Source organism: Pleuronectes platessa, chromosome 16 (assembly GCF_947347685.1).
Source record: "Pleuronectes platessa chromosome 16, fPlePla1.1, whole genome shotgun sequence".
NCBI classification, from domain to species: domain Eukaryota; kingdom Metazoa; phylum Chordata; class Actinopteri; order Pleuronectiformes; family Pleuronectidae; genus Pleuronectes; species Pleuronectes platessa.
Window position 1 is genome coordinate 19,926,769 of NC_070641.1, and position 25,884 is coordinate 19,952,652.

Genomic DNA, 25,884 nt, shown 5'->3' on the forward strand with positions numbered 1-25,884 from the left:
AGACACGCACACCCGGGTTTCTTTGTCAGGGGTAAATCATGCACTTGAAATTATTGTTTTCATATGACTGATCAGAATCAGAGATAGCTTAGGGACACATATTTTGTCTTTATTAATCTGTCAGTCATGGAGGAAGATGCATGATGAGGAAGGATGAACAGCTCCTCCACTGCTGCACCGACTCAGAGACAAGAAAAGAAGACACTGTGTGTAAAGGAAATGTTTGAAATGGAAATTATCCAAATCCTTGTTTTGACTTTATGATGAATGGGTGGACGCCGGCATGTGCACCAAACCACAGCTTGATGTCAGTGGTGATGGAGGAAACCTCGTGAGTAGCAATGTTCTGCTCCTCGTGAGGACGGTGCTCTGCCTTAGTGATCATTGTGCTAATTAAAAGTGCAACATCTGGCCCAGACCTCACTGAATTAAACATGACCCGCAGAGGATCAATTATTCAGCTCCTCACATTGGTTGATACTGATTTGCTTTCACAAATCTTCTGAGCTCTGACGCCACCTGGTGGTGAGCCGGTTTGGTACGATGGGAGTAAATATGTCAGAGGTTGTGGGAATCTCTGTTATCATTTTATTATCATGCCTTAGTACTTTCCAAAACAAACGGAAGCTTTTGCATTTTATTTGAATTAACAACTTAATTATCGTTGGGTTTTTTGATACAGAAAAAAAAGCAGATTTTTGCCTTTTTAAGTAAATTATAAGTTTTCTGAACTAACAAGATAATTAAGTTGTTAATTTAGAAAAACAGAGCAGATGTGTTTTAGGAAAATTATTGTTTTCAATGAATCGTTGTTCAAGAAACAAGATAATTCACGATATTGAGGCTACGCTGGAAGAAAAACTTCAATACCCAGAATGCAGTGCGAAGTGTAAACAGGAAGTGTGTACTTGAGTCGTATCGCTGCAGTAAATCTCTCTGTTTACCAGCTGTTTAGTATTTATTTCAAAGCTAATGGTGCGGAACGTGTGTTTGAAGAATAGATTAGCTTAGGTGAGCTACAATGCTAACGTGTAGCCTGAAACGGACGTGGTGTATTAATCCCTTAACTCTTAAATTAGCTGGTTCAGTTCTAAAAACGCTAAAATAACGTTAAAAACCAATCGTGTTAACGTGTAAATCGATAGTAATTGTCGTCATAATAACGTAGCACAGTTGTGTATCGTATCTTTGACATGAGCCGCAGCAGCCGGGTGGTTTCCCATGGAGACAGGAGACGCCTGATCAGATTTAGCTAGCGTTAGCCAGCTAGCTAGCTCCTCGCACGTTTACCAGCAGAGATTGGGAACATGGTGAGTCAAACTGGTTTGGAGTTTCCAACCACTCGTGTGTGTTTGTTGTGTGTTTGTTGTTTGCTTGGGTTCCAGGGCCTGGTTGATCCTTTGTACATGTACAAATAACAACTGTATTTCACTGTCATTTGCAGGCTGCAAAGCAAAGAGACAAACTATCCAAAAGTAAGTTCCTCCAACTTCTCATAATGTATTACTATAGTATACACATATATTCAATAAACAAGCTGTAAAGGACACCTTCTCAAGCAGGATGTAAACCGAAGTAGATCAATAGTTATACACTTAACTACCAACAACTACATAATATCAATGCTACAAAGTACTTGTGGCAAATAAAAACACTGCAGTGCTATTGAAAGTATACGCAACATGCAGCAGTAAAAGGCTACAGAACTGTAAACAATGTTAAAGTGTACCCCCCCCCTGTTTTTTCTCAGGTGTATTCGAGGATGACGATCTGCTCGACAGCTTATTTGAGGACAAAAGTACGTGAGCTTGTTTCTTCAGTTTTAAACCAAACAGATTGTCATAATTGCGTTATCATGTGAAAGCTCCACATGTTTTAATATTGTTTCCTAACAGAACCCTCTGTAAGGGGTAGAGCAGCTCGCGGTGGACCCTTGACTCGGTAAGCTGGAGTCACAAAATAGATTTAATACGGGTTCTTAATGTTTACTCCTTTTTCCTTACAAGTTCCGTATTATTTTGTTTTATTTTTTCCAGCTCCTCTGCCACTGAGAACATCTTCAGTATGCTGGCAGAGGAGGTAAAGAAGGATGTTGGAGACACTGAGGTAACCAGTTCAGCTTTATTTTATATGTGTAGAGCTAAATCACAGCACACGTTATCTCACTGTACTTTACTCATATAAACTATTCCCTGTCGATACTGAATGAAGAACATTAAGTAAGGTTATTATAAACAAAGCAGAGACAGCACAGGTCACAGGTCTGATTCTGTCCTGTCTATCCTCACACAGGACCTGGATGATATGGACGCTGAACTTTTTGCATCAATAAAGAAGCCGAGTTCAGCTCCTGCTCAAACAAAACCGTTTGGTAATAAGGTGACAAAGAACGACTCCACTGCATTAGAACACTCAGATGAACCAGTGAAAAAGCCAAACTCTGCACCTGCTGCATCGACTCGGGACTACAGGAAGTTCAGCTTCTCTGGTGAGTGACTTTCTTTATCCCGTTCAGAAGACTCAGATAGATAAAGTGCTGTTTATTTCGAGCTCTGTTTTGTTTTTCTTTAACTGCTGCATGAGTTCAGACTGTGGTGATGATGAAGATCTTGGTCAGAATCCATACAATGAAGGTAGAAGATACATGTTTAGCCTTTAAGTTGTAGTTGAGTTTTATCCGTGGATCAGTATATATGTGTATGAAATCACTGTCATTTACTAATGGGTCTTTCTGAAATGATTATGTCCATAAACACATTAATAGATCAATAAAGAGTCTGATTTTCCTTTGCAGAGGATGATGACCCCCTGGCCGACCTGCTTGATGACTTGCTTCCAGATGAAACCAAGCCTGAAGCCAAAGCCAGCGTGCAGCCGCCCAAACCTGAGCAGTCACTTCAATCTCCTTCAGCATCTCCCAACTTTAAGAATAGAACATGTGAGCCTCACTGTTTCTAAATCTTTTTGCTTTTAAATTTTTCTGGCTTACCATCGAACACTGACTATGTGTGCGTTTTAATTCTTTGTTCATCAGCTAAAGCAGCAAAGACACCAGCTAATGCCACATTAGATGATGATAAGGACGACCTGATGGATGCACTTGGGTTTGACAGTGATCAAAACAATCCCAGGAAGAAAGAGACATCGCTTTGGCCCAACAAGGAAAGGTGACAAATCTGTTTTCACTTTTACCGTCTCACTTTTTTTGTTGTCCTTATTTTTAGTGTTCAAACAGTAAATAATTACTGCCTCTGTGCTTTGGGATTGCACCTAGAAACAAACATTTTTTCCAGGGATGATCTTGTTCTGTCTCATATGATTTGTTTTTTCCAAAACATCATCTTGTTTTTGACTTGCTGCCTTACATTGCATCATAACATACATTATGTATTACGCCACCCCCCCTTTTCCTCTGTGTTTATTCTCAGGAGTGAGCCCCCCCAGAGAGCTCGCACTCGACTGGACGAGATCCTGGAGAGTTTGCCTTCACCTCGTCTTCTGGAGCGACCGGCCACAGGTGAGAGGAAGGAGCAGCCTGTGTCCCGAGAGAGGCAGCTGCAGGAGAAGACCACCGGTGCTGAAGGTAAAAAAAAAAAACTCCATGAGCTGTTAGCAAGGACAAATTAAAAAATATGAAATAATTAAACTCGATTTTGCTCGCATTTTTCAGAACAGCGTTTAGAAGAGGATCTGACATTTGGGTCCTATCAGCCCACTTTGGGATCCGTGCCTGAAGGACGTCAGTCCCGCAGACCTTCAGTCAGGTGTGTGTTCTTTGTGTGTCGTCATATCTTGGTTCTACAGTTGGCTATTTGCCTGCTAAGGACACCGACACAAAAAATGTACACGGTAGGACTGTATTCATCTATGACTTTTTCTTTTCACAATCAGATTTTCCACAGAGGATGTCAGTGTTTCTACCACAGACAAGAAACCCAAACCCACCACCCCCACCTCAGTTCTTCACCGCAACTCAGCCGACTGGTTAGGCCTCACGACAAAAGACGATAACACATTTCTAGAGGAAGCGACTAAGACTTCAACTGAGTCTCCAAATGCTCCTTCCTCTCCCTTACTGGAGAGAAAGCCCTCTCTGACTGGTGGTCAGGCCACATCTACTGCAAGAAAGGCAGTGGAGAGCCCAGCCCCAGCAAAACAAACCAAGCCCGAGGGTTCCACAACCCAGAAGAAAGAAGAGGAGGAGGACGACTGGTTAGCAGGAGTTCTGAGCAGGAAGAAGACTGTGACAGCTTCAAACCCAGAGTCAAAAAAGTCCAAGCAGGAAGATTTTTCTGATGAGGGAGAAGAATTTGATCTGGAGTCATTCGTTAGGTACTGTGGAAGCCATACATTACAATACAATATGATAAAATACAGTCTGATACAGTCCAGAGACAGAAGAAACTTTTTTCTTACATCTTAATAATTGTTTTCAGTAAACCAGTCACTTCACGGGCTCCCAGGGGCAGAGAGGATAATGTTGCATCTGTCAAAGAAACTAGGTAATTTATTGTGTAAATCCATTTAATCCACACACGTGACTAGTTCGCTATTTTCATCTTCATTCTAACATTTTTCTTGCACCCCCCCAGCCCTGCTGCCCAAACCACCCCTGTCAGAGAGGAGACGGCCGAGCAAGGTATTAACACAGGTGCACAGCCATTCACCCAAAGAAGCACATTGCAGTTACATATTTTGTAAAGTTAGCTAAATAACCACATTTTTCAAAGCCATGCCCCCCCCCCCCCCTCCCAGAAAAATCTGTACATTTACAGATGTAACCTTCCTCACTTTGACATTTATCATTTGTAATTTACACAAACTTAGCCTATGCGAAAAATGTAAGATATACTAAATCATGCCACAGCACTTAAAATACCCATATCCAAAACCAGGCCTGTGTCATGCTTATCGTCTGTGTGAGTCCTTTACCCCTCCTCTCATACACTCTCTCGGACACCAATCATACTCACCCCTCACATCCAGTTATACTCCCACTGCCAGGTCAACCATTTTAACGTCCTCCTCGTCAAAGTAGGCTTTGGACGAACTCTTAGTTTATCTCATCCCTCAGAATACCCTCCTCAGCTGACTGGTCCTATGTCAGTCTCTGCTTCTAGCATTAGCCGGCCCCATCCCAGCAAGGGACCCAGGCTGCGAAAAAGTCCTAACAAGGCTTTGGATGAATTCCTGCAACAGCTGCCATTGCATAATCCTATATCTACCACACTGCCTGGCACAAATGAGTGTAGGTCATTTTAAGGGCATTTTTTAATTCAGAATCAGAATCAGAATTCATTTATTGCCACGTGTATTTGCATATATTGGAAATTGCTTTGGTGTGGTTGGTGCACTGTATATAAAAACAAAACAACAATATATACAGTAAGACACTATATACAGTTAGAAGCAATAAGTAATGGAGATAAATTATGGGTGAAGGGTGGGGGGGCAGAGTCAGTGTGATGCAGTTTCAGATACAGAAGCATGTTTTACTCTTTCTTTAACAACCTTTTTGAATTTGCATGATTAATAACGTATGTTTCTTTTTATCAACAGCAGTACCACAACAAAACAAAATGCCAAACACATCAACTTCGGTCCAGCAACAGGTATTCATGCATTTCTTTATAGCGAGGTTGTCGTGACCGAGGACTTTTATAATTCCTCCTGTATCTTTTGTGTAGGTGACATTTTCAGCAGACAATCTGCAGCAGATTCTCCAACAACAACAGGCAAGAAACTCCTCAACTCCTTACGTATCTCCACTTGTAGATTTATTCAATATGACAACACGCTCATCACCTCTTTGTTCTTGACTCTCTTACTCTCCTCCTACAGATGATGCAGTCTCAGTTGCTGAGTTTCGGGGGGGTCGTGGATGCAGGGGTGCAGCAGAGACTCTTAGACAAAGAGCATCAACCTGGAGGTTATTCAGCTCTGCAGGTTCGCATCATCCAGCTGGAGGGACAGGTATGTGAATGCTCATGGGTTGATGGGGCAGACATGGCTAATGTATTGTTGCTGAATGTGTAGTGGGGGAATAATAATACTCCATGGCTAAAACTTGCACGTTTCATTGTCCAGGTGAAGACCCTGCAGCTGGAGCGAGACCAGAGCCAAATGACGCTAGAGAGTGTCCAGCAACAGCATAACCAGGATAGGGAGCTCATGGAGAACACACACAAGTACTGTATTCTTAACCACGCACACATACACACACACACATACATATTATGTATAGCTCCCTGCACTTAGAGTGGTCCGTTTCTGTCTTTATGGTCAATTTAAACTGGAAATGTCCCTTTGCTCATCCAGGGCTCGGGTGAAGCTCCTCGAGGAATCGGCTGCCCAGAGGGAGATGCGAGCACGGCAGGACTATGAAGACCTAATGGAACGCCTGGCCACGGTAACACGATCCGCTGAGCAGGAGCGCTCAGAGCTGCAGGCCCTGTACCAGCGCAAACTGGCCCAGGCCCAGCAGGAGAGAGACCGCGAGCTGGAGAGACTCAGAGACCTCCAGAGGTAAACACAGGTCACCTTCTCAAAAGCATGAGCAGTTGGAGGAAGTCTTGTACTTGATTGTGACAATTATTAAACCGTTAAAAGCACATCTTTTGACTAAAGGTCACAATTAAAGTATCAACATAAAAAAAAAATCCGTTTAATGTTTATGAACATTGGAGGTCTCTTGATCTAAGAGGCAGGTTCACTGAAGTTACCCACAATCCCTTTAAATCTGTCCCATCTTTGTCCCATGTTGCCCTCAAGGAAATCTGTCTCTGAAATGAAGAAAGACCATGAGGATCAGGTGCAGAGACTGAAGAGGTTGAAAGATGAGGAGATTGATGCGGTTACAAGTGCAACATCTCAGACCAGGTAGATCAAAGGACAATAGGGCTTTTCTTGTATATGTTCTAGTGTAGAATGAGCAAACTACTGCAGAATGTTCTAATTCTACGTCTTAACAATGAGCCTGGAATTATTCTCATCATTTGTATTACTCTCTGCCTTTGTCCAGGTCTCTCACAGTGGTGATCGAGCAGATGGAGCAGTTCTCCTCTCGGCTGGGAGAGCTTTCATCTCGGGTGGAGAGCACACATGAACACACGGCACATGGCCTGGAGCAGGGGGAACGGCACAGAGACGAGCAGCGTCGAAGTACCTGACACACACACACACACACACACACACACACACACACACACACACACACTTTGTTTAAATGGGTCAAGACACAAGTTGTCTTAGGGCAAAGTTGTTTCAAATATCAAGTGGGTTGAGGTCATTCTCTTACTGTACTTTCCAGTTATGCAGGACCGGTTGGCTCAGCAGCAGAAAGCCATGGCAGACGAGAGAACTTATCTGAAGGAAATCATTTCCCGGATGGACACTCAGCTCAATGAGCAGCAGAGACAGCTCGAGAAGGTCGGGATGAAGACACACCTTTTTAAAAGAGAATATATTGAAGTGCATTCATGTAAACAGCTGAAATCTGAACTGTGTTTTTCTCTGTGTGCCTTAGGAACGCTGGAAGGTGACAGGAGAGCAGGCCAAGGTAGAGTCTACACAAAGAGGGCTGGAAGAAGAGCGGCGCTCCCTTACCATGCAGATGAACATGGAGAGAGAGGAGCTGGAAAGAGCCAAGGTGAGCCTGACATCCACATCAGTGAAGAGTCGATAGAGAGCTCCATCTTTATTCTTCACATCGCCACGTCGCTCTCTCCAACAGAGCGCATTACTGGAGGAGCAAAAGTCAGTGATGCAGCACTGTGCCGAGGAGAGGAGGAAGCTGGCAGCTGAGTGGACCCACTTCCACGCCCATGAGAAGCAGAGGCACGACAGGGCTGAGCGAGAGGTCGGCAGCCTCTTGGAGATGAGAGAGGGCTCCATCCTCGGCTTGGCACAGGTGAGCTTCACAGGGGTGACAAAGACTGTTTTTTTATTATACAAAAAGGATAATAATTCATTAACCCCTGATTCAACTATTATTCCTAGAATGCACAGGACCCCAAAGTGCCTAAACATTTGTGTTTCTGCTACAGGAACAAGCCAACCTGAAGCTCCTGACTGCAGACGTGAGACAGAAGGAGATGGCCGTGGCACAGGAGAGAGAAACTTTGGAAAGACTAAGAGAAGAACTCGACAGAGAGAAAGACAAAATAAGCAGCACGGGCCTGAGACTCCAATCACGAGCCCAGGAGGTGGAGGCCTTCAGCAAAGTAAATTCACACCACACACACACACCTCTATAGGTAGTGGAGTAAACATGTCATATTTGACTTTTGACCACATTGCGTTGTTCGCAGCTCGCTGCAGAAAGGTATGAGGAAGGAGAACGAGCGCTGCAGGAGGCTCAACGTGTGGAGGCCGAGCACGGTGCGAGGCTCGGATATATCCAAACCCAAACAGAGCGGCTGAGGAAGCAAGAACAAAGAATCCTTCAGGTTTGTGTCAGTTAACGTGAACAGCAAGGACATGTACAGAAACTGCAGGTTGGAATCTAAGTGTGTTTTTGTTGCAGGAGAGGATGAGACTAAATCTGGTTCAGAAGAAGACAGAGAGACAAGAGGAGGAGCCTCACATCACCTCACTACAGCCGATTCCACCCGTTTTACCAGGTAGCTTCACACCGTTCATCAGAAACGTCTCTGTAGACTTTAGATCACAAACATTGGGTGGGGACAATATAACAAGTTTTTGTGATTTATCCACAGATTCATTGATGCCAAACCCAGATCTATCGGCAACCCTGAGCACCCCCCCTCTCACTTCAAATGCCAATACTCAGCCCATGATGCTTCAGGCCAGTCTGGCTCTCTGGAAGTACACAGCAGCTAAGGTATAGAGCTTAGCCTTTATTTGTGCATAAACGTATGGTAAACCCTCAGTGGTTTGCAGAAGATTGAAACTATTGAGCTTTAGGTTATACAAATAAATCGCATCAGTCAACACATTTTGCTTTTCACTTTTTATGCATTATATATTTAGATATGTTATTTTGTATTTATTAGTGAGTAAATAAGTAAATCCTTTTATTGCTTTACTTGTTTTTATGTTTGTATGTTCATTGTATGCACCAATTACCAGAAAAAATTCCTGGTCGGTGTAAACCTCCTTGGCAATAAATACTGATCTTACATGCAGGTTGTTATTGTAGATAATTACACCTCAGACTTTTAGCTACAATAGTGTATTTTAACAAACACTTGTCTGCTAACATTTCAAACTTCTACCAAAGTTAAGTCATGTTATATTGTGTCCACAGGACCGAGCATACCTCCATGAGGAGAACCTCTTTCTGGAGAATTTGAAGAAGAACAGATCATCCAACAACTCAGATTGGCCGATGCGTACTGGGCACCTCCAATAGGATCATGGTTACTCATAATTTTGTTTGAATGACCACGACACTTGAATTTTATACATTGTAGTTTTTATTAAACATGGTTTTTAAAACACAATTTAATGCATCTCGTCTTTTCTTGTGCGACTTCTGACTCAGTCCAGGTCTGCTCCTTCTCCTTTCACCACCTGGAGAATTGAAAAATTCAAGAATTACGATTTTGACAAACACTGAAAGCAATTTACATCGTGCATCTCCAGTCAAGCCTCAGATTACCATGAATCAACACTTTAATTTCAGACAGGGATAACTTGTATCATCACTGGCTTGACTTTCACAATGTGGCACTTCTGGTAGTAGTTACCTGGTTCATATCATGAGGACCAGCTCGTCCTCACGTGGACTTCGTTCTTGAAGTTACATCTGTGTGGTGAAAAGTAAACATCTTGATTATTAAATGCTCAGATCACAAAGACTTCACTAAAGTGAAGTAAAATTTCTCAGATCAGCTTTGTCCATCGTCAGTTATCGCATCAGACGGCACTTCCTATGCAGCAAGTTTCCTCATAGAACCAGTTTCAACTTTGATCAAACATGAATCAGTACAAACCTTGTCCACGTGCTTCCTCCTGCAGGCAGTAAACGCAGCGGGGGGGGGGGGGCGCACGAGGGCCTCGAACCTGCAAACATCACACTTCATTAATGCGCATTCATTGGCAGAACACGTCTGTAGTGATCGGTCCGCAGCAGATCAGATACCATTAGTGTCAACACGTTTTCAGACAGGGATAACAAACTCATCACGTGCACTGCAGAGTGGGAAACAAGAGGCCATCGCGTCACATCAGCTTTACCTTGAATCCAGATGACACGTGGAGGCCTCCGTCAGGCAGGAAGTTATGATAGTTGATCACACATGGTCCAAAGCTGCCTGTAAAAGATCAGAACATGTGAATAACTAAAACACGCAATATTGAACGTTATAATCACATTGTTCTTAGGATATTAACTCGACTACATGCTCTCTAGATCGATTTAAACTCTAAAAGTGAAGTTGTAGTTTTGCCCAGCATGCTCCTCTTCCCTTGCACGTGCTCGCCTGGCTAAAGGGAGGCTAACAGCTACTAGCATAGTTCCCACACAGTCACATTTCATGCAGCCAGCATTGAGTCATTACCTGATCAGGGTGGATCGTGTTCACTGAAGTTCCCACTGACGCTCGAGTTCATCATAAAGTATGAAGAACACATGATGAAGCTTCAGGAGGTTCTGGGTCAACTCCTCAGTGAGCCGGGCAGGAGCAAGAAGACCGGAACTCTCGCGTGAACACGTCTTTATAGGGAGGACACGTCACAGACCACGTGGTTTATAAGTGGGTGGGGTCAGAGTTATGTCTTTTTCATATACAAACCAAATGTCTTTTTTTATACAAATTGAAAGTACTTAACAAGGCCAGCAACGAGAGTCTAAGTTTGCAGATGTCTTTAGTTAAGTCTTGCATCCGTTGATATGGGGCTTGACTTTGAAACTATAACATCTGTGAATAAAGTGTTTATATAACACAGTTAGTTTATTTATTTAAAACAATAAAGGTTATTATCCCCCATAAGTTCTCCAGCAGAGGCGATGTCCTTCCTTTTCTGGACTGGAACCAAAGTTCTTCACACTGTCAGATAACATGTTCCACAGACTCAATGTTTCCTCTCACAGAAAGTTCATGAGTTCTCATTTCAATTAAATATTATATTGAGGAAATTCTGGGTTGGATAAGATAAGTGTCCTTTTACAATTCATCCTCACTATCTCCTTAAAGAACATATTTTCTTTTCAGCTGACATATTTTGTGATAAGATATTTCTAAGGAGCTTATTAGTGAATTTCATGCTGCGTAGGTTAATACCTCCGACTGATCTCTGAAACTGTATTAGAGTCGAGAATATACTACTGTATAATTGTCTTGGTGGTAATTTGAATAGTCATATTCTTTGACTGGGCTCATTCCATCAAATGAGATACAGCCCTTATTCCTTGTTCCAGCCACTTTTCCAAAAATGTCCTGTAACTCAGAATTAATCTGTTTCCATCATTGTTGTTTCCCCTGGAGCAGGTTTCTATCCCCTCATATAAATTTTATCCTCCTGACACAAAGGATGGAAGGAGTTCTGACCACATAATGGATTTTAAATATAATTTCTCGAGATGTTGAAGATGCTCTTGTTTCAGAGGAGGAGGAGAACAGAGTGTCTCCTGGATGGAGGAGAGGACAACAGGCTGATCTCTCCTCCATCACTGCCATTCCCTTTTCACTCACTAGGGAGAGACTGTGAACTAGGAAAGAACTGGGAACACACACACACGCGCACACACACACACACACACACACACACACACACACACACACACACACACACACACACACACACACACACACACACACACACACACACACACACAGCAGGGTCCCACCACAGGCTGTATCGGATCGGAGTCTCATCACCGCCATCCACACACCGGCCTGCGGGACGCGTCGCACTCTCCGCCCGGGATGGAGAGAGACGCCTCGGAACCACCGGAGCCGTCCCGCCCGAGGAACGGGCCGCTGGGCTCGCTGTACGGGGAGTTCACGGACACGCTCAACGACCGGCTCCGGTACTCGGTGAGCCTGACGGAGAGCGCCCTGACCGTCCAGCGGATCTCCTCGTCGCCCGGCCGGACTAAGGTGGTTTTTAACTTGAGCGACTGCACCGGGGGCCGGGCGCACCGAGGGCCGGACGGCGCGGACGTCGGCGCCTACTTCACCGCCTGTTTCTACCCGTTCAAGCGGCGCTGGATGAGCGCCGGAGTGGCCCGGCAGAGGGTGGAGCAGTGCTTTCGGGTCGCGATGGTCCAGGACCCGCTCGCCAACCTCCAGGAGGCGGAGAGGTGGGCTCGTGCCATCAGGGATGCGTCCGGGCTGCAGGCGCCCCGGAGAGACGGTGAGCAGCCGGCGGTGGTGGTGGGGAGTCCGGGGACATGGGCACCGTGGAGAGGGAGAATTTAAATTTGACATAACTTTATTTTTAGAATGTTTATGAAATACCATAATTCATCACTTTGGTTTGAGATTTCACATCATATTCATATTATAAGCTTCTTTACACACACACACCTTTATTGAATTCAGCAGGATAATGATATTTCAGCTTTCATTTATTCACATATATAGGCTACTTTATATTTATGGTACACATTAAAACACACACACACACAGACTCACACCTCTATTTAACAGACTGCAGGCCCATTCAGCAGGATAGTATATTTATGATTAAAGAAAAACCTTAATAGACACACACAACAACACACAACAAACACACCATGGTCACAATTAACACAATACAATCTCAGATCTAACTCAACTAGTGACCATTGTTAACAACACAACCAAACCAACACCTGAAAAGAAGCCAAGGAAACACAGGGAACAAAAGACAAGTGTCTCATATTTCATGCAAAAAGAAAATACAAAAGAGTGTTGGTAACACACACTCACATTGTGTGTACGTGCAAAAAGTTTTGCAAAGTTAGCGTTTGAAGGACAATAGAAAGTAGGCTAATCTGTAAGGAGAGGCTGACCCGACTCCACATGGTAATTGGACCGTGCTGCACCTTCCTATTGGCAGGAACCGGTTTGGCAGAGAGACACATTCCATCTGCTCTGGGGGACCTGCTCTACCTGCTTCGAGAGGTGATCTCTACCCGCCTGCAGCAAAGTACAGCTCGATCAGTCAAACAGAACCAGGCCACACACTGATAACTTAACGAGTTAGATTTCCAGCTGATCCCCTGTCAGCAGAGAACGTTACCTGCCGCTCGCGCCTCATTATTCCAGTTTAGTTGGATTCCCACTGAGAGTTGGTTGTTGACGGGTGGAGAACTCATATCAAAACAAAGGCTGTTTTTCATCCGGCTCAGCAGCAGCTTCGTCTAATTAGGTCTCATCACGTCTTGCTCTGTTTAAAATGCCGACTGTCCTCAGGTTCTTTTGTCTTCCAGTCTCATTAGCTCCGTCCTGGTATACAGTCAATTACACAAGTTCTGTGATGTGTCTAATTACCACGATCACTCATTTGGGAGGAAGTGGCGAGTTGAGTTGATGATGAGACAAAAGTTTGTTTGGGTGTCTCATATGATATCTGGATGTCAGGTAATATCCTCTACTGCCCGGTCCACCTCCAGCTACCAGCAGTTCAAAGGGGAAACGGATATTTGACTTGGCAGTGACTAATTTGGAATGCTGGTCGCCAGAGATGGAGGGGGAGTGTAGGAAGAGGTCGGCCTCCTCCTGGTATGGCAGCCTCCAGGTGGACACAGCAGACTCAGAGACAGACTGGTCCCTGTGTGGAGACGAATGTCCAGCCGCCCTCTGATCCGCGGCCAGCAGGACTCTGGGCTCCAGCCCTGTATGAATGCTGGGCAGGCAGGCAGATGGTAACCTAAGAGGGAACTGGGCAGCCCCCGCCCGGCCCCATCACTGCCCTCTCACTGGACCCATCAAAGAGCCCCCCCCCCACACACACACATACACACACACACACACACACACACACACACACACACACACACACACTAATCAACCAGCTCAGCCATCAGCCTGGGAGCTCTCATTTCAGCCCTTCTTTGCCTCTTTTGAACGCAGCGATGATCATATTATTAATTTATAAGCTTGTTTTAGCATCCCATATCCAGGCCGCAGCCAATAATACAGCATTTAGCAGAATGCATTATGGGTTTTAAATGGGGCGGCACTGCTGCTGTTCTGCCTGCGTTGCAGAGGGTGCGTGAAAGTCTGTGTGATTCTCTAATCCCTCGTACAACCTTCGGTTAATTGCATGTCATCTCATCGGGCACTGCAGATGGAAAGTTTGGATTAAAAGTGCAAATGCGGAGCGAGTTTGGTATTTAGCTATTTAGATATCTGGGTTCGGTGTTGAGTCACCACTGTGATGAACTTTCAGGAGAGCACAACCCTCCCCAAGGCTGCTTTACTTTTCTCAGCTACACGTTGGTGGTAGTTACAGGTTTTTAGCTCTATTTGTCACCACGCAGGACAAAGACTACACCTCCATGAAACCAGATTTAAATCCACTAGAAATCCAGATTTGGATTTGGATCCACATGACATTGCACACACTCATTGAAACCAATATGTCTGAGAAATCAATGAGAAATATGAACACATCTCCTGCATCCCCACCAAAAATGTAATCCCTGACCAATACGGAATCCTTCCACCAAGTTTCCTGGCAATCCATTTAGTAGTATTTGCATAATCCTGCTTACAAACAAACAAACAAACAAGGGCAGATAAAAACATAACGTATGATAATAATGAGTGAAGGGGGAAAGGTGTAGTTTACAATGAGGCTGTATAACAACTAATTTAGTTTGTGTTGTAGTCTCACAGGGTTTTCTTTGTTCTCAAGGTTCATTTGAATGAATGAGCTGTAAATAATGAAGTGACCACACTGGGATGACGTCCTGATCGTGTTCATATTCTGTCAAAGTATTTCCCCGCGCTCAGAAGCTCAGAAGCTCCACAGCTGCACGTGAAGCCACGGGATGATTTTGACTGGATTTGACTTTCCCGACTCGTGCCTGCCTCTGGTGCTGCCGGCTGTGTCCTCGTCTGTTATTCAAACAGCTGGTGGGAGGGCCGGCTGCAGATTGAACATTTATACACTCTGGAATCTTGACTGTCTTTTTGATTCCATTTGTGCATCGACAGCATCATCGCCCCCCCCCCCCCCCCAAAAGCTTCTATCCTGACCCAGTGCACCTTCAATACATTTGCAAATGGAGCCTGAATGCGTCACCAGGCGACCTCTCGCCCTGACCAGCATCTCGGTCCCTCTAGGAGCCTCTGTCTCCGGCTTCGTGACACGCGGCTACGATGGCCTGTCAGCGCCCTCCTCCTCCCCCCCCCCCGTACCCACACAGCCTGGTGATGCCTCAGTGGGCAGTGGTGTTTACTCTGCGTACACTTCCTCCACTCCTCTCCAGCAAAACGCTCACCCAACCCTGGAATGCAGCTTGTTTGCAGACACGTCAGACCGGTCTGGATAAAGTGTCAGTTGCACTGAGACGGCTTTCACACAATCGCCCACATATTTGTTTTTCGCGGATCCAACCTGTGCCGCAGTGTGTGACACCGGAGGCACACCGAAGCTTTATTTAGCTTTTTTTTCTGCACAGTGATGCACTTGTGGCTTTCGAGAGGAAAACTCTGCTCTGTCAGCTCGGCTACTTGTTAACACTGACACATAGTCACATCCAGTCTGCCTGTCACCACCCTGTCTGACTGTGTGTGTGTGTGTGTGTGTGTATGTGTGTGTGTGTGTGTGTGTGTGTGTGTGTGTGTGTGTGTGTGTGTGTGTGTGTGTGTGCATGTGTGTGTGTGTGTGTGTGTTCAGTCACTTGCAGCTGTGAAATACACACTCTGCAGTTAAAAGTTTGTTTGCCGGTGTGATGGCACATTGAGCTGCAGGTTATCTGACTTCACCTCACGGACAGATTTCACATACACCCTCGCACACAGCACAAAGACGACACACACACACACACACACACACACAAACACACACACACACACACACACATACACACACACGTGCAGACAGACACAGACCGACACGCCCTTGGAAGGAGCTGTCTTCAGAAACCAGACGTACACTATCAAATCTTTTTGGTTAAAAATGGGAAAAGATGCAGAATCATTTGTTTCATACAGCATGAAAATAAACTCTCTGTTGTAATTATAATTTCATGGCTTCATGGCAATATGTAATTAATGCCGAAACATCATTATCTACTTAGAGGAAGAGACAGTCCTGTGCAAAAAATGACCAACTTGCAAGATAATGAACATAGGCCTATTTCTGAAGGCAACAGCTACACCTAGCCAGTTTATAAGGTACACATAGAGTATAAACAATAAAACGATATTGATTCAGATTTATGATCACTGTGGAAGATGTCGTTGTGGCACTGTTGCATTTTATTGCATTATGCAGTTATATGTTTCCATTAATATTATAACTGCCTCTCAATCACTCAATAAAGAGATGGTTTCTTGCAGGGCTGTGATATTAAGCTGCAGTTGTTTCCTTTTAAGGGAACTTAATCAGCAATTAAAAGTATTTCATAATCATCCACACTCTGACATGATGATGAATGGTATTTAGAAATATCTATAAAGTTACTATATATTTCAAACAGTTACTAGATCTGTGTGAATCTCCTCCTTCTAAGTTATTTATTCTTATCAAATGAATAGGTTCTGTCCTGCATGACAAGTGATTCAGTGCAGCGTTACAGAGTCAAGCTTCATGGGTCTGAATTAGCTGCACAGTAATAAGACTGAACGGCCGTTTCACTTCATCATTCTGTTTGAGTAGCTGCATTAATCTGAGAAGTGGACAGCAGACCTGAGGTCAGGAACCAGTGTGGTGTAGACAGTGTGACGGTGTCGTGAATTCCAATGTCAGCGTGGCCGGAGGATTTCTTTTTTAACGAACAAGAATTTGACCTTGTCCCCTCGTAAAGGTCAAATATCTGTGGGTCTAGTAAAGCTTTGCCATTCAGCTCAGCACACTTGAGTGTAAATCCCCGATTTTAAAGCGCTTTCACTGTCAAAAGACACTTTCCGCTGTATTCTGGAAGTGTAGAGAGGCTCTTTTGTGTCTGAAAGCCTCATTGTGCTCTATTACAAGCAAAAACAAAGGCGACCCTGTGTGGGTGAATGGAGGCAGAGTGGAGCGTGTGTCTGTGTGTTGTTGCCCTCTCACCTCACTCTTCCTGTTGGGTTCACACCTCTTGCTCTGAGATATTTATGTCCCTGTGCCGGGTCCCGCTGAGCGACAGCATCGGTGCATCGGTGGAAATTAAACCGTAAAAAAGGAAAAACACTCAGACTGCTCAGACTGAGGCAGACATGTTAGTGAGTCAACACAACGCCTCTGTATGGAGACCTTGACGTCCCACATGATATATGTTTGCCCTATTTCTAACAGAAAATACGCTTTTGCCCCTCATACAAACCACTACCTGAGAAAGATGTACATACATTTTTATTTAATATTCTTATTTTAATTCTATTGCCTTTTTTAAATATCCTTTACCACCTCATTCTGACCTGCCTGCTGCGGTGACAACTGAATTTTCTCGGTGTGTGGATAAATAAAGTTACAAGATAATGACTTAAGCATAAGTTATATATTATGTAGTAAAGACTTGACTGGCCAATGCTTTGAAGCTTTTAAGAGTTTGTTAATTTCCCAAGTTTTATGACAGATAGTTACTTGTTCCCACGAGACAATAACTAATCTTTTTGGACTTCAGGGGCTCCGTACATCTGGCGTCTTACTGTATCCCTCTCGCTTTACTCATTATAAGCAGGAGAGCTGCTTATAATGACATATAACATATATTACCAGATATGTTAGAATTTGATACGGTTTCTGTCCTCCACAGCCCAGAGGGAAGAGTTTGTTCTTTGTCCTTTCAGATTCACTTGATATGATCTCTGATGAGTCTGTGGCTGCTTTAAAGGTCGAGGGGCATCGGCTGCAAAACCCAACTCCAGAGGGAGGAAGCTTTTCTCTGAATTTGACTTTCTTATAAATCCCCTTTTAATGTTAGCCAGCCAGTGCAACACAGTTAAGAAGTTAAATCTCATCCTCACACAAAGATATGAAGAAAAAAATCAGAGAGTAATAAATGACTTTTCCGTCTGTATAAGCTTTTGTTCGTGTCTATAATCCTGCAGAGACTCTTCAGAAAATGATTTTCTGTATGATGCTGTTTTCTGACATTACTTCATATGATGGGGGATGATTTTCTAACTGCTGTTGCATTATATGTTTAATCATGAGTGGTTTGCTAGTTGGTAGTAAACAAACATAAAAATGAGCTTAAGCCAGGTGCTGAATCCCAACCAGGCCCAGATGAAGAAGAGTCACTCCATGAATGAAACACAAGCAACAGGAGAATCTCCTCACGGGCATGAACACAGTGTCAAAGAGCTGCTATTAATAATCAGATCCCACCAGAGCAGCATCTTCTCTGTTGGGAGGAAACCAGCACGTCACATTAACATGAAGCATCTTCAGTCTGAATGCTGTCACAGCCGGTGACTCTACTCAGAGGCAGAACGCTGTCCTTATACATTCTATGAATTATTTGATCGTGCGTGAGAAGACCTGCTCTTACTTCCTCCCCCTGCGCCCCCTCTGTCTGTCTCAGGTGTGGCGTACATGGAGGTGCGGCGGCCCTGCAGAGTCATGGTACTGGTGAACCCTCACTGCGGGCGCGGCCAGGCTCTGCAGCTCTTCACCGGCCACGTAGAGGGGATGCTCACCGAGGCCGCGGTGCCCTACACACTCATCATCACAGGTTCGTCACAGTTGTACACATGCACGACTCTGTTTGTGTTCTCAAGGTCACACTGACATGGAACAGCGAGGACGGGGATTACACTTTCATACCAATCATGGTACGCTGATGGATGGACAGGACACTATATGGGTCTCTGAGCGGAGACATGCAAAGGCCGCCCATCATCCGACGTAGGAGCAACCCCCTCGTACGGAGAGAGAGGCAAAACGGTTATAGTTTGGAGATTAACACACACAAAGGATTATAGTCATTCTGTATATCTGTGTAGTCATTTTGGATGACTGTGCAACAGGGAATATTAAATTTCCATTCATACAGAGGGGCCTTCTCTCTCTCTCTCTCTCTCTCTCTCTCTCTCACTCACGCACGCACGCACTCACACACACACACACGCACGCACGAACACACACACACACATAACCACAGTATGAGGTCTTTTTTTTTCAATTTCTGTTGCACAAACAAACTTTCATCTCTGCAGGAATTGAGCTGTCTAGTTATTATGCATCATTTGGGAAATCGGACCAAACATGAGCACGAGCACACACACACACACACACACACACACACACACATACACACACAGACACACACACACAAACACACACACACACACACACACACACACACACACACACACACACACACACACACACACAGTAACACACACACAGTGTATAGTACTCAAGCACATGCACACTGTCAGAGCCATGAATAAGTATAAGATGAACATTATTATTTTGGTTATGATACAAGATGTACTGGGTTTGTATTTTGGGGGTTATAATTTTGATTATCTGTTATTTATTGTTTAGATGTGATCTTACTCATTTGGCAGGAAGTAGGTCACATAGGATACGGGCGGGGCTTATAGTTTATAGAGAGGCGGTGGTCTGGTGGCAGAAACTTGGACTATGGGCAGAGAAGGTCTCTGGTTCGTCTCTGGTTCGACTCCACGGAGAGACAACAAAAGACGAACCTGGATTGATCTGTCCAAAAATCCAAGAGTCTCCCTACCCTGTCTAGTGCCCCTGAGCAAGGCACCTTACTCCCCCAACATCTGCTCCCCGGGCGCCGTACATGGTTGCTCACTGCTCTGTGTGTCCTGCACCAGATGGGTCAAAAGCAGAGATTAAATTTCCCTACCTGCATGAGTGTGCCTTTGCATGTCTGTGCATGTGTTTGGGACTAATAAATGCATCTTAATCTTAATCTTAATCTTATAACAGCACACCTTTGCGTGGAGAGAGGGTGAGTGGGGACGCCACTATTTCGTTTGATCATGATGATTTGTTAATTATATGAATGTGTGCACGTTAAAATAAGTAGATCATTGTTTTTTTCAGTGATTTCTTAACTAGCGCGTCCTTCAAACTATCCCGGCCCGACCTCCGCCTCTCAGCGACTCGTCTGTTTTTGTGGAGTTGCTCCACACACTGATTTAAATTGTCACATTAGTCGGCCCAGCTGCTCCAGATTCTGTACGAGCGGGCGACGGCTCGACCGCGACCTTAACCAATGTCATGTGTTACTTACTAATGTCACAGGCTCTGAACCTCAAGTGATCTCTAAATACCACGAAGCTGCTGGGGAACAGGGAGACACGCTAATGTCAACTGTTCAGCGGACAGAGCCTCACTGACCCTTGGAGGTTTACCAGGCACAAATAGTAACCTGTGTCCTCTGGCTACAGCTCGACAATACGCCGGCTGAATCTTTGATATACGGCTGGAAGAGAGATGGGGAATGACAGCGAAAGGCAGGTCGGGAAACAGAGAGAAAACTGTGTTTGTTTATCTGTGAAAGAGTTCTGAAGCCCGGGCTCTCCGTGCGGACTCCTGGGACTTAGAGGAGAGGCAGCAGCTGGACGGTGATGAAAAAAGACAGAGTAATTACTGCTGTCGACCCAGGCTGCAGAAGAATAGAGCCGAGGAGAAGGAGGGAGGGAGGATACGTGTCGCTGAGGGCTTTCAGTGGTCCGACATGGTAGCCAGGCAAATGTGACTGGGAGGGGATTAGCTGGCACAACCTTTGCCAGGGGCAGCGCTCCTTGATGAATATATCACATGGCCTTTGCCCAGGGAAGGACAAGTACCCATGGAGGCCCCTCCTACGTCAGCATGTACCTTTTACATACTGTATGAAGCATCCAGTGTACCAAGCTCCATCTCTACCCTGGTGGACTTCAGGCAGCGGCAGCAGAGACTGGCCTGGAGAGGAAGAAGAAGTGAAAGAAGTGGAGTGTAGCCATGATATTTGTATAAGTGTGTATTTACAGAGACAACATCTGTGCGGCCCGTGGAAGAAGTCCCCACCGCTTTCAGGTTCAGGTTCCAGTTCCTGTCTGTAACACATAATAATAAGGAAGTGCCTGGGAAGTAAAGCATCAGGCTGGTCGGGCTCAAAGTGCTGAGTCAGCTGTTCCGTGCAGTTACTCCCTCTGCCACTGTCTGTCAACACAGGACTGCTTCACCGCCTCCAGCCGGCCCGGCTCTCTGCAAACAAACAGCAGCATCATGGGGGAGCACGGCTGGGAGAGGGGGAAGGAAAAAGGGGGGGGGGGGTGGGGGGTATTTGTTTTTATTCCAGTTGATCAATACCGTGGCTGAAGTGGAAACATATTTCCTCGGCGATGGCAGTGCATCAATACTCAGTAACTTCCTCACTGTCTGTCTGCCTGCTCCTCTTCCCCTCTCCCTCTCTCGCTCTGAAGCTGTTTCATCCTCACACACACAAACACACACACACACACCACCACACCGGGGAGTCTCAGCTGGCAGAGCTGTAGACTTTAACGCTGGTGGGATGAGTCCTCAGAGACCCCCCTGCGGAGGGACCCTCTCAAAGACGACGCCAGTAAAACTAGGCTGAACAAACAGCGCAGTCCTCCGCCTGCCAGCGCATTAACCGACACTCACTCGCACACATGCTGACATTTGTCGGTCACAGATGTTTGCAGGCCGGCTAAGCTGCCGTGGAGCTGTTGAGTAGCCGCCGGACGGGTTAATGTGATGTGTCTGTCCCGATAAGGGGAAATTGAATCTCTTTCCTGCCTAATCTGCCTGATCCCACCCCAGAGGCTGGCGAGGATGGGACTGTGTCTCTTTCTCTGCCCTTGGCCTTGTTTTTTTTGGGGGGTGATTTGTTGTCTCCTACATTTTCTCCCACATTTGTCTGCTTTTGTCTTGTTTATTGTCTCTCTCTCATCTCTTGTGTCCCTCAGAGCACCAGAACCACGCACGGGAGCTGGTGAGGAAGGCGGACCTGTCCCAGTGGGATGCCCTGGTCATCATGTCCGGAGATGGACTGCTGTTTGAGGTGCTTTGCCGTCACCTGACCTGTTTCTGTCTCTCAAAGTCATGCTATTGTAAACCAAGCACAGTTGGAAATGATATAACCCTCACACCCCTGTTACTATTGTTAGCGCTCCTCCCGGCAGGAGTCTAAAAAATTCATTTGAATTTACACACGACAAACAGCTCTGTTGCTGTGATGCATCTCAACTCTAGCTCCTAAAAAGCCATTGTGTGGATTCTGCTCATTAATACATGAATCCTTAGCCAGAGTGGATACTTAGCAGACTTGACACAGAACAGCTGTAGAGCTACATCCTATCACAACTTTTGATCTTCTTTCCATTGAGGACCCTTCTCTGCTTCTCTTTTTCTCATTGTTCTCGTTCATTCAGGTGATAAATGGTCTGATGGAACGAGAGGACTGGCAAGAGGCCATCCAGACCCCTCTGGGTATTCTCCCAGGTGGCTCAGGCAACGCCCTGGCGGCCTCCGTCCACCACTACTCACAGTGAGTGCGTCCATTAATGAGTCATTTAAATGCATGGACTAACAGTGCAAAAGAAGAGCAAAGAACAAGCCTCCTGGTCCTGGAAAAAGAACGATTTATCTCCTTTCTGTGTAATTATGCCGAAGGCTGACTGGGCACATCATTCCTCAGGGGGGGAGAGAGACAGTGGAGCGAGCTGGAACTGCTTGGCTGTGCAGCAGGAGGTCATTTCAGGTTGATAACACTCAACGGAGTGATGTAATGGGTTTAGAAAATCACACATTAAGAGTGATTAAAGTGCAGCGGTGGAACCAGTGAACCCAGCACATATCCAGCATATTATCTCCATCTGCTGGGTGGTTGATGGCACAGCAGCAGAGAAACAAATGTCTCTACAAATGTGTCAACTCTGTGAACTGCCAGAGTTTTATTATTGTCTTGTCATGAGTCTGAGCAAAAAAAGCCCTACCTCTATATTTATTTACTTAAATGTAAAGATTCCTGTTTACAATACGCAGCTTTATTTGTCCTAACTCTTGATTTATACAACTATCCCTCAGGTCGCCTCCAGCATGGAACGAGGAGCTACTGCTGAGCTGTGGCTTCATGTTGTGCAAAGGTCTGGTCGGCTCCTTGGACCTGGTGTCGATCCACTTGGCCTCTCGCCAGCGCCTCTTCTCCTTCCTCTCCCTGGCCTGGGGCTTCGTGGCAGATGTTGACATCGAGAGCGAGAAGTACCGGCACGTGGGAGCCATCCGCTTCCTGATGGGCACACTGGTGCGCCTGGCCTCCCTCAGGGTCTATCAGGGCAGGTTGGCGTACCTGCCTGTGAAGGAGACCCCAGCTCTTCCCAAAGGGAGCACGAAGGTGAACCAGCCTCCCTCCACACCTCAGCACCCCTCGCTCTGCTCCTCCCTTCCCTGTCAGCTCATCCCCAACTCCTCTCCCAACCAGAACGCTCATCACAACCACAACAGCACAAACTGCAACCACAACACCATCTCCAGCTCCCCCAATAATGCCATCACCTCCAAGAGAACTGAGATCAAGAGTGATGGCAAAGCCGTGGTACTGGTGGACTCTCTTCTTCCTGGTCTGGAGCAGCCGGTCCCAGAGAGCTGGACAGTGGTCAAGGAGGAGGACTTTGTCTTGGTACTGGCTATTTACCAGTCCCACCTGGCTGAGGACCTGTGGACAGCCCCTGGCGCGCTGGCAGATGACGGGCTGATTCATCTGTTCTACGTGACAGCAGGGATCTCACGTCCCGCCCTGCTGCGCCTTTTCCTCGCCATGGAGAAGGGCGCCCACTTGGCGTGCGGCTGCCCCCACCTGGTGTACGAGAAGGTGAAGGCCCTGCGGCTGGAGCCCATCACTCCACAGGGCGTGATCACTGTGGACGGAGAGATGGTGGAGTACGGGCCTGTTCAGGCTCAAATCCACCCGGGACTGGCCCGACTCATATGTGGATGAAACTGGATTATACTAATCTTTCTTCTGGGTGTAGAGCTTTTCTAGTTTGGGCCTTTTTGATATTCAGTGCTGATTCCTTTACGTATGCTGTGTTTTCAGAAGTGCCAAAGACATTTGAACAGCCTCTGGAAATTTCCTCTATTTTTCTATTGAAGCAACTTGTGCTCGCAATGTTAGATTCAGGGTTCAAGCCATGGATGTTGGTTCTTGCTGCTGGCTGGTTCCAGCTTAGAGAAAGACAGAGGGAGTGTGTGTGTGAGCGTGTGTGTGTGTGTGTGCACACCAGAGAGATCTTTACGTTTGAGTGTGAACCCAAGTGTGTGTACTGCATTGTTCATGCTGCTGTCCGACCTCATAAGCATGAAACACATGAAGTGTAGCACATTTTCCCGTCCTGGGATGCTCCTGGAGAAGCCACGCCCCCTGTCCCACTGTACCACTCCAGGCCGCCAATCTCCCTCCTGGGCTCTGACAGCATCACCTCCCCCTAAGCTTGGTAAAGAGGAGCTTTCTTTCTGAGGAGATATAAATCCCCTGGGGGATTTAATGTTGACATATCTTTAATCTTTGCATAGTATTTATGAGAAAAAACCACAACAACAAAAACACAATAGCAGATCTAGTCAAAGTAAGAATTAGCACCCGATTCTGGAGGCAGAGAGAAACTTGGCCATCCGAGCTTACACCTCCACCACCGCCCGATCCATTTCCTGCCGTGTCGGCTCTCTTACCCTGGTTGATCTGCAACCATCATCAAACTGCAGGAACTGCCTGCACTCGCACACAAACACACACACACCTTCTTTTCCCCCATCCCCCCTCCTCTTATGCATAGATCCTCACACACACACACACACACACACACACACACATACACTCATTCCCTTACATCTCTGCAGCACTTAGTTAGGGGGGAGGGGTCTGGTCTGCCTCTGTGCACATGATCCCCTCTCCTCCTGCCCTCCTGAGTTTGTACTCTCCCTCGGTTAATGAGCTATCAGCACCTAATGTGTCCTTAATATTAAGCTGTAAATCTGCTGAGGAGACTTGTGTTTGGTTTGACTCCATACGAAAGCTTTAAAGTGTGTTTCAAAGAAGTGTAGAGAGCGGGGGGGGGGGGTTACACCTGAGTTGCATATTAAGGTGCGTGACATCGATATGAGCTGGAGGGACTCAAGTGTTCTCCAACGCCGTGTGGCCTTCTCGCTGGTGATGGTGGTGTGAGGATGAGCGTTAGTGCACTGGAGCAGAGGAGAGTGCAAATGTTAGAATTATCATCCATGGAGCCCTCCAGTTTCTCCTTCTCTCAAACACACACACACACACACACACACACACACACACACACACACACACACACACACACACACACACAACGGTTTATTTCAGGCCGCACCAGGACTGTTACACCCGCAAGTGATGCATTAGCTGAAAATCATCACTTATTTGAGTGTGAGCCATCTTCCCTCATCTTAAAAGACAGATCATATTCATTAAGCTGAATTTCACTCAGTAGAGACACATACCTCTACCAAGGCCCAACAGTCCCCTTGAATTAAAACTAACCCTTAAAACCGAGGTCACATTACTCAGCTACACATCGGTGCTACTTCCTGGTTTTATTTGTTTCCACACAGCGGGTAAAAAAAGTCCCAATGAACCCCGTCAGAAGTGAGATTTTTCAGGGACCTGAACCAATATTGCACTGATCAGCTCCAACCCTCCTAAATATTCACTCTCTGAGAAATCAACAAAAATGTTAAAGAAAATGAAAAGAAAGAAATTCCTGTATCTGCCCCCTGATCCAGATCTACACCAAAATATAATTTCAAAATGTTGATGAAAACATA

The 25,884-nt window shown here is 45.7% G+C and overlaps 2 protein-coding genes, 1 long non-coding RNA gene and 2 other non-coding genes across 13 annotated transcripts; 2 read left to right on the forward strand and 3 right to left on the reverse strand.

Moving 5' to 3' along the window:
• The first annotated feature begins 887 nt into the window (after nt 1-887).
• LOC128458798 (fas-binding factor 1 homolog) lies at nt 888-9,464 on the forward strand. Of its 9 annotated transcripts, none has more exons than XM_053443780.1 (29): nt 888-1,310; nt 1,445-1,475; nt 1,751-1,798; nt 1,896-1,941; nt 2,037-2,106; nt 2,293-2,488; nt 2,589-2,633; nt 2,795-2,938; nt 3,035-3,167; nt 3,429-3,583; nt 3,671-3,764; nt 3,892-4,332; nt 4,437-4,502; nt 4,593-4,639; nt 5,560-5,612; nt 5,688-5,735; nt 5,842-5,973; nt 6,088-6,188; nt 6,319-6,525; nt 6,772-6,879; nt 7,022-7,161; nt 7,310-7,428; nt 7,526-7,648; nt 7,733-7,909; nt 8,046-8,222; nt 8,310-8,447; nt 8,525-8,621; nt 8,718-8,842; nt 9,269-9,464. In XM_053443780.1, exons 1-29 carry the CDS (start codon nt 1,308-1,310, stop codon nt 9,371-9,373), a joined length of 3,369 nt encoding a protein of 1,122 aa, XP_053299755.1. In that variant the 5' UTR covers nt 888-1,307; the 3' UTR covers nt 9,374-9,464. The 9 variants fall into 9 exon arrangements, with proteins under 9 accessions (XP_053299755.1, XP_053299756.1, XP_053299758.1 ...); XM_053443781.1 differs by having other exon boundaries at nt 5,563-5,612; XM_053443783.1 differs by having other exon boundaries at nt 3,041-3,167.
• Nucleotides 9,443-10,665, reverse strand: LOC128458800 (uncharacterized). Its single transcript, XR_008342055.1, has 5 exons — nt 10,524-10,665; nt 10,201-10,277; nt 9,957-10,026; nt 9,711-9,769; nt 9,443-9,534 (listed from the first exon to the last, which is right to left on the reverse strand). It is a non-coding gene; the product is annotated as an uncharacterized LOC128458800 (long non-coding RNA).
• Nucleotides 9,607-9,677, reverse strand: LOC128459336 (small nucleolar RNA R38). Its single transcript, XR_008342129.1, has one exon. It is a non-coding gene; the product is annotated as a small nucleolar RNA R38 (small nucleolar RNA).
• Nucleotides 9,845-9,918, reverse strand: LOC128459337 (small nucleolar RNA SNORD49). Its single transcript, XR_008342130.1, has one exon. It is a non-coding gene; the product is annotated as a small nucleolar RNA SNORD49 (small nucleolar RNA).
• Nucleotides 10,666-11,891: 1,226 nt separating the features above from the next.
• On the forward strand, nt 11,892-25,078 carry LOC128458799 (sphingosine kinase 1). Its single transcript, XM_053443790.1, has 5 exons — nt 11,892-12,321; nt 18,629-18,778; nt 22,005-22,099; nt 22,470-22,585; nt 23,125-25,078. The coding sequence occupies exons 1-5, from the start codon at nt 11,892-11,894 to the stop codon at nt 24,032-24,034; spliced, it is 1,701 nt and encodes a 566-aa protein (XP_053299765.1). The 3' UTR covers nt 24,035-25,078.
• Nucleotides 25,079-25,884: the final 806 nt, after the last annotated feature.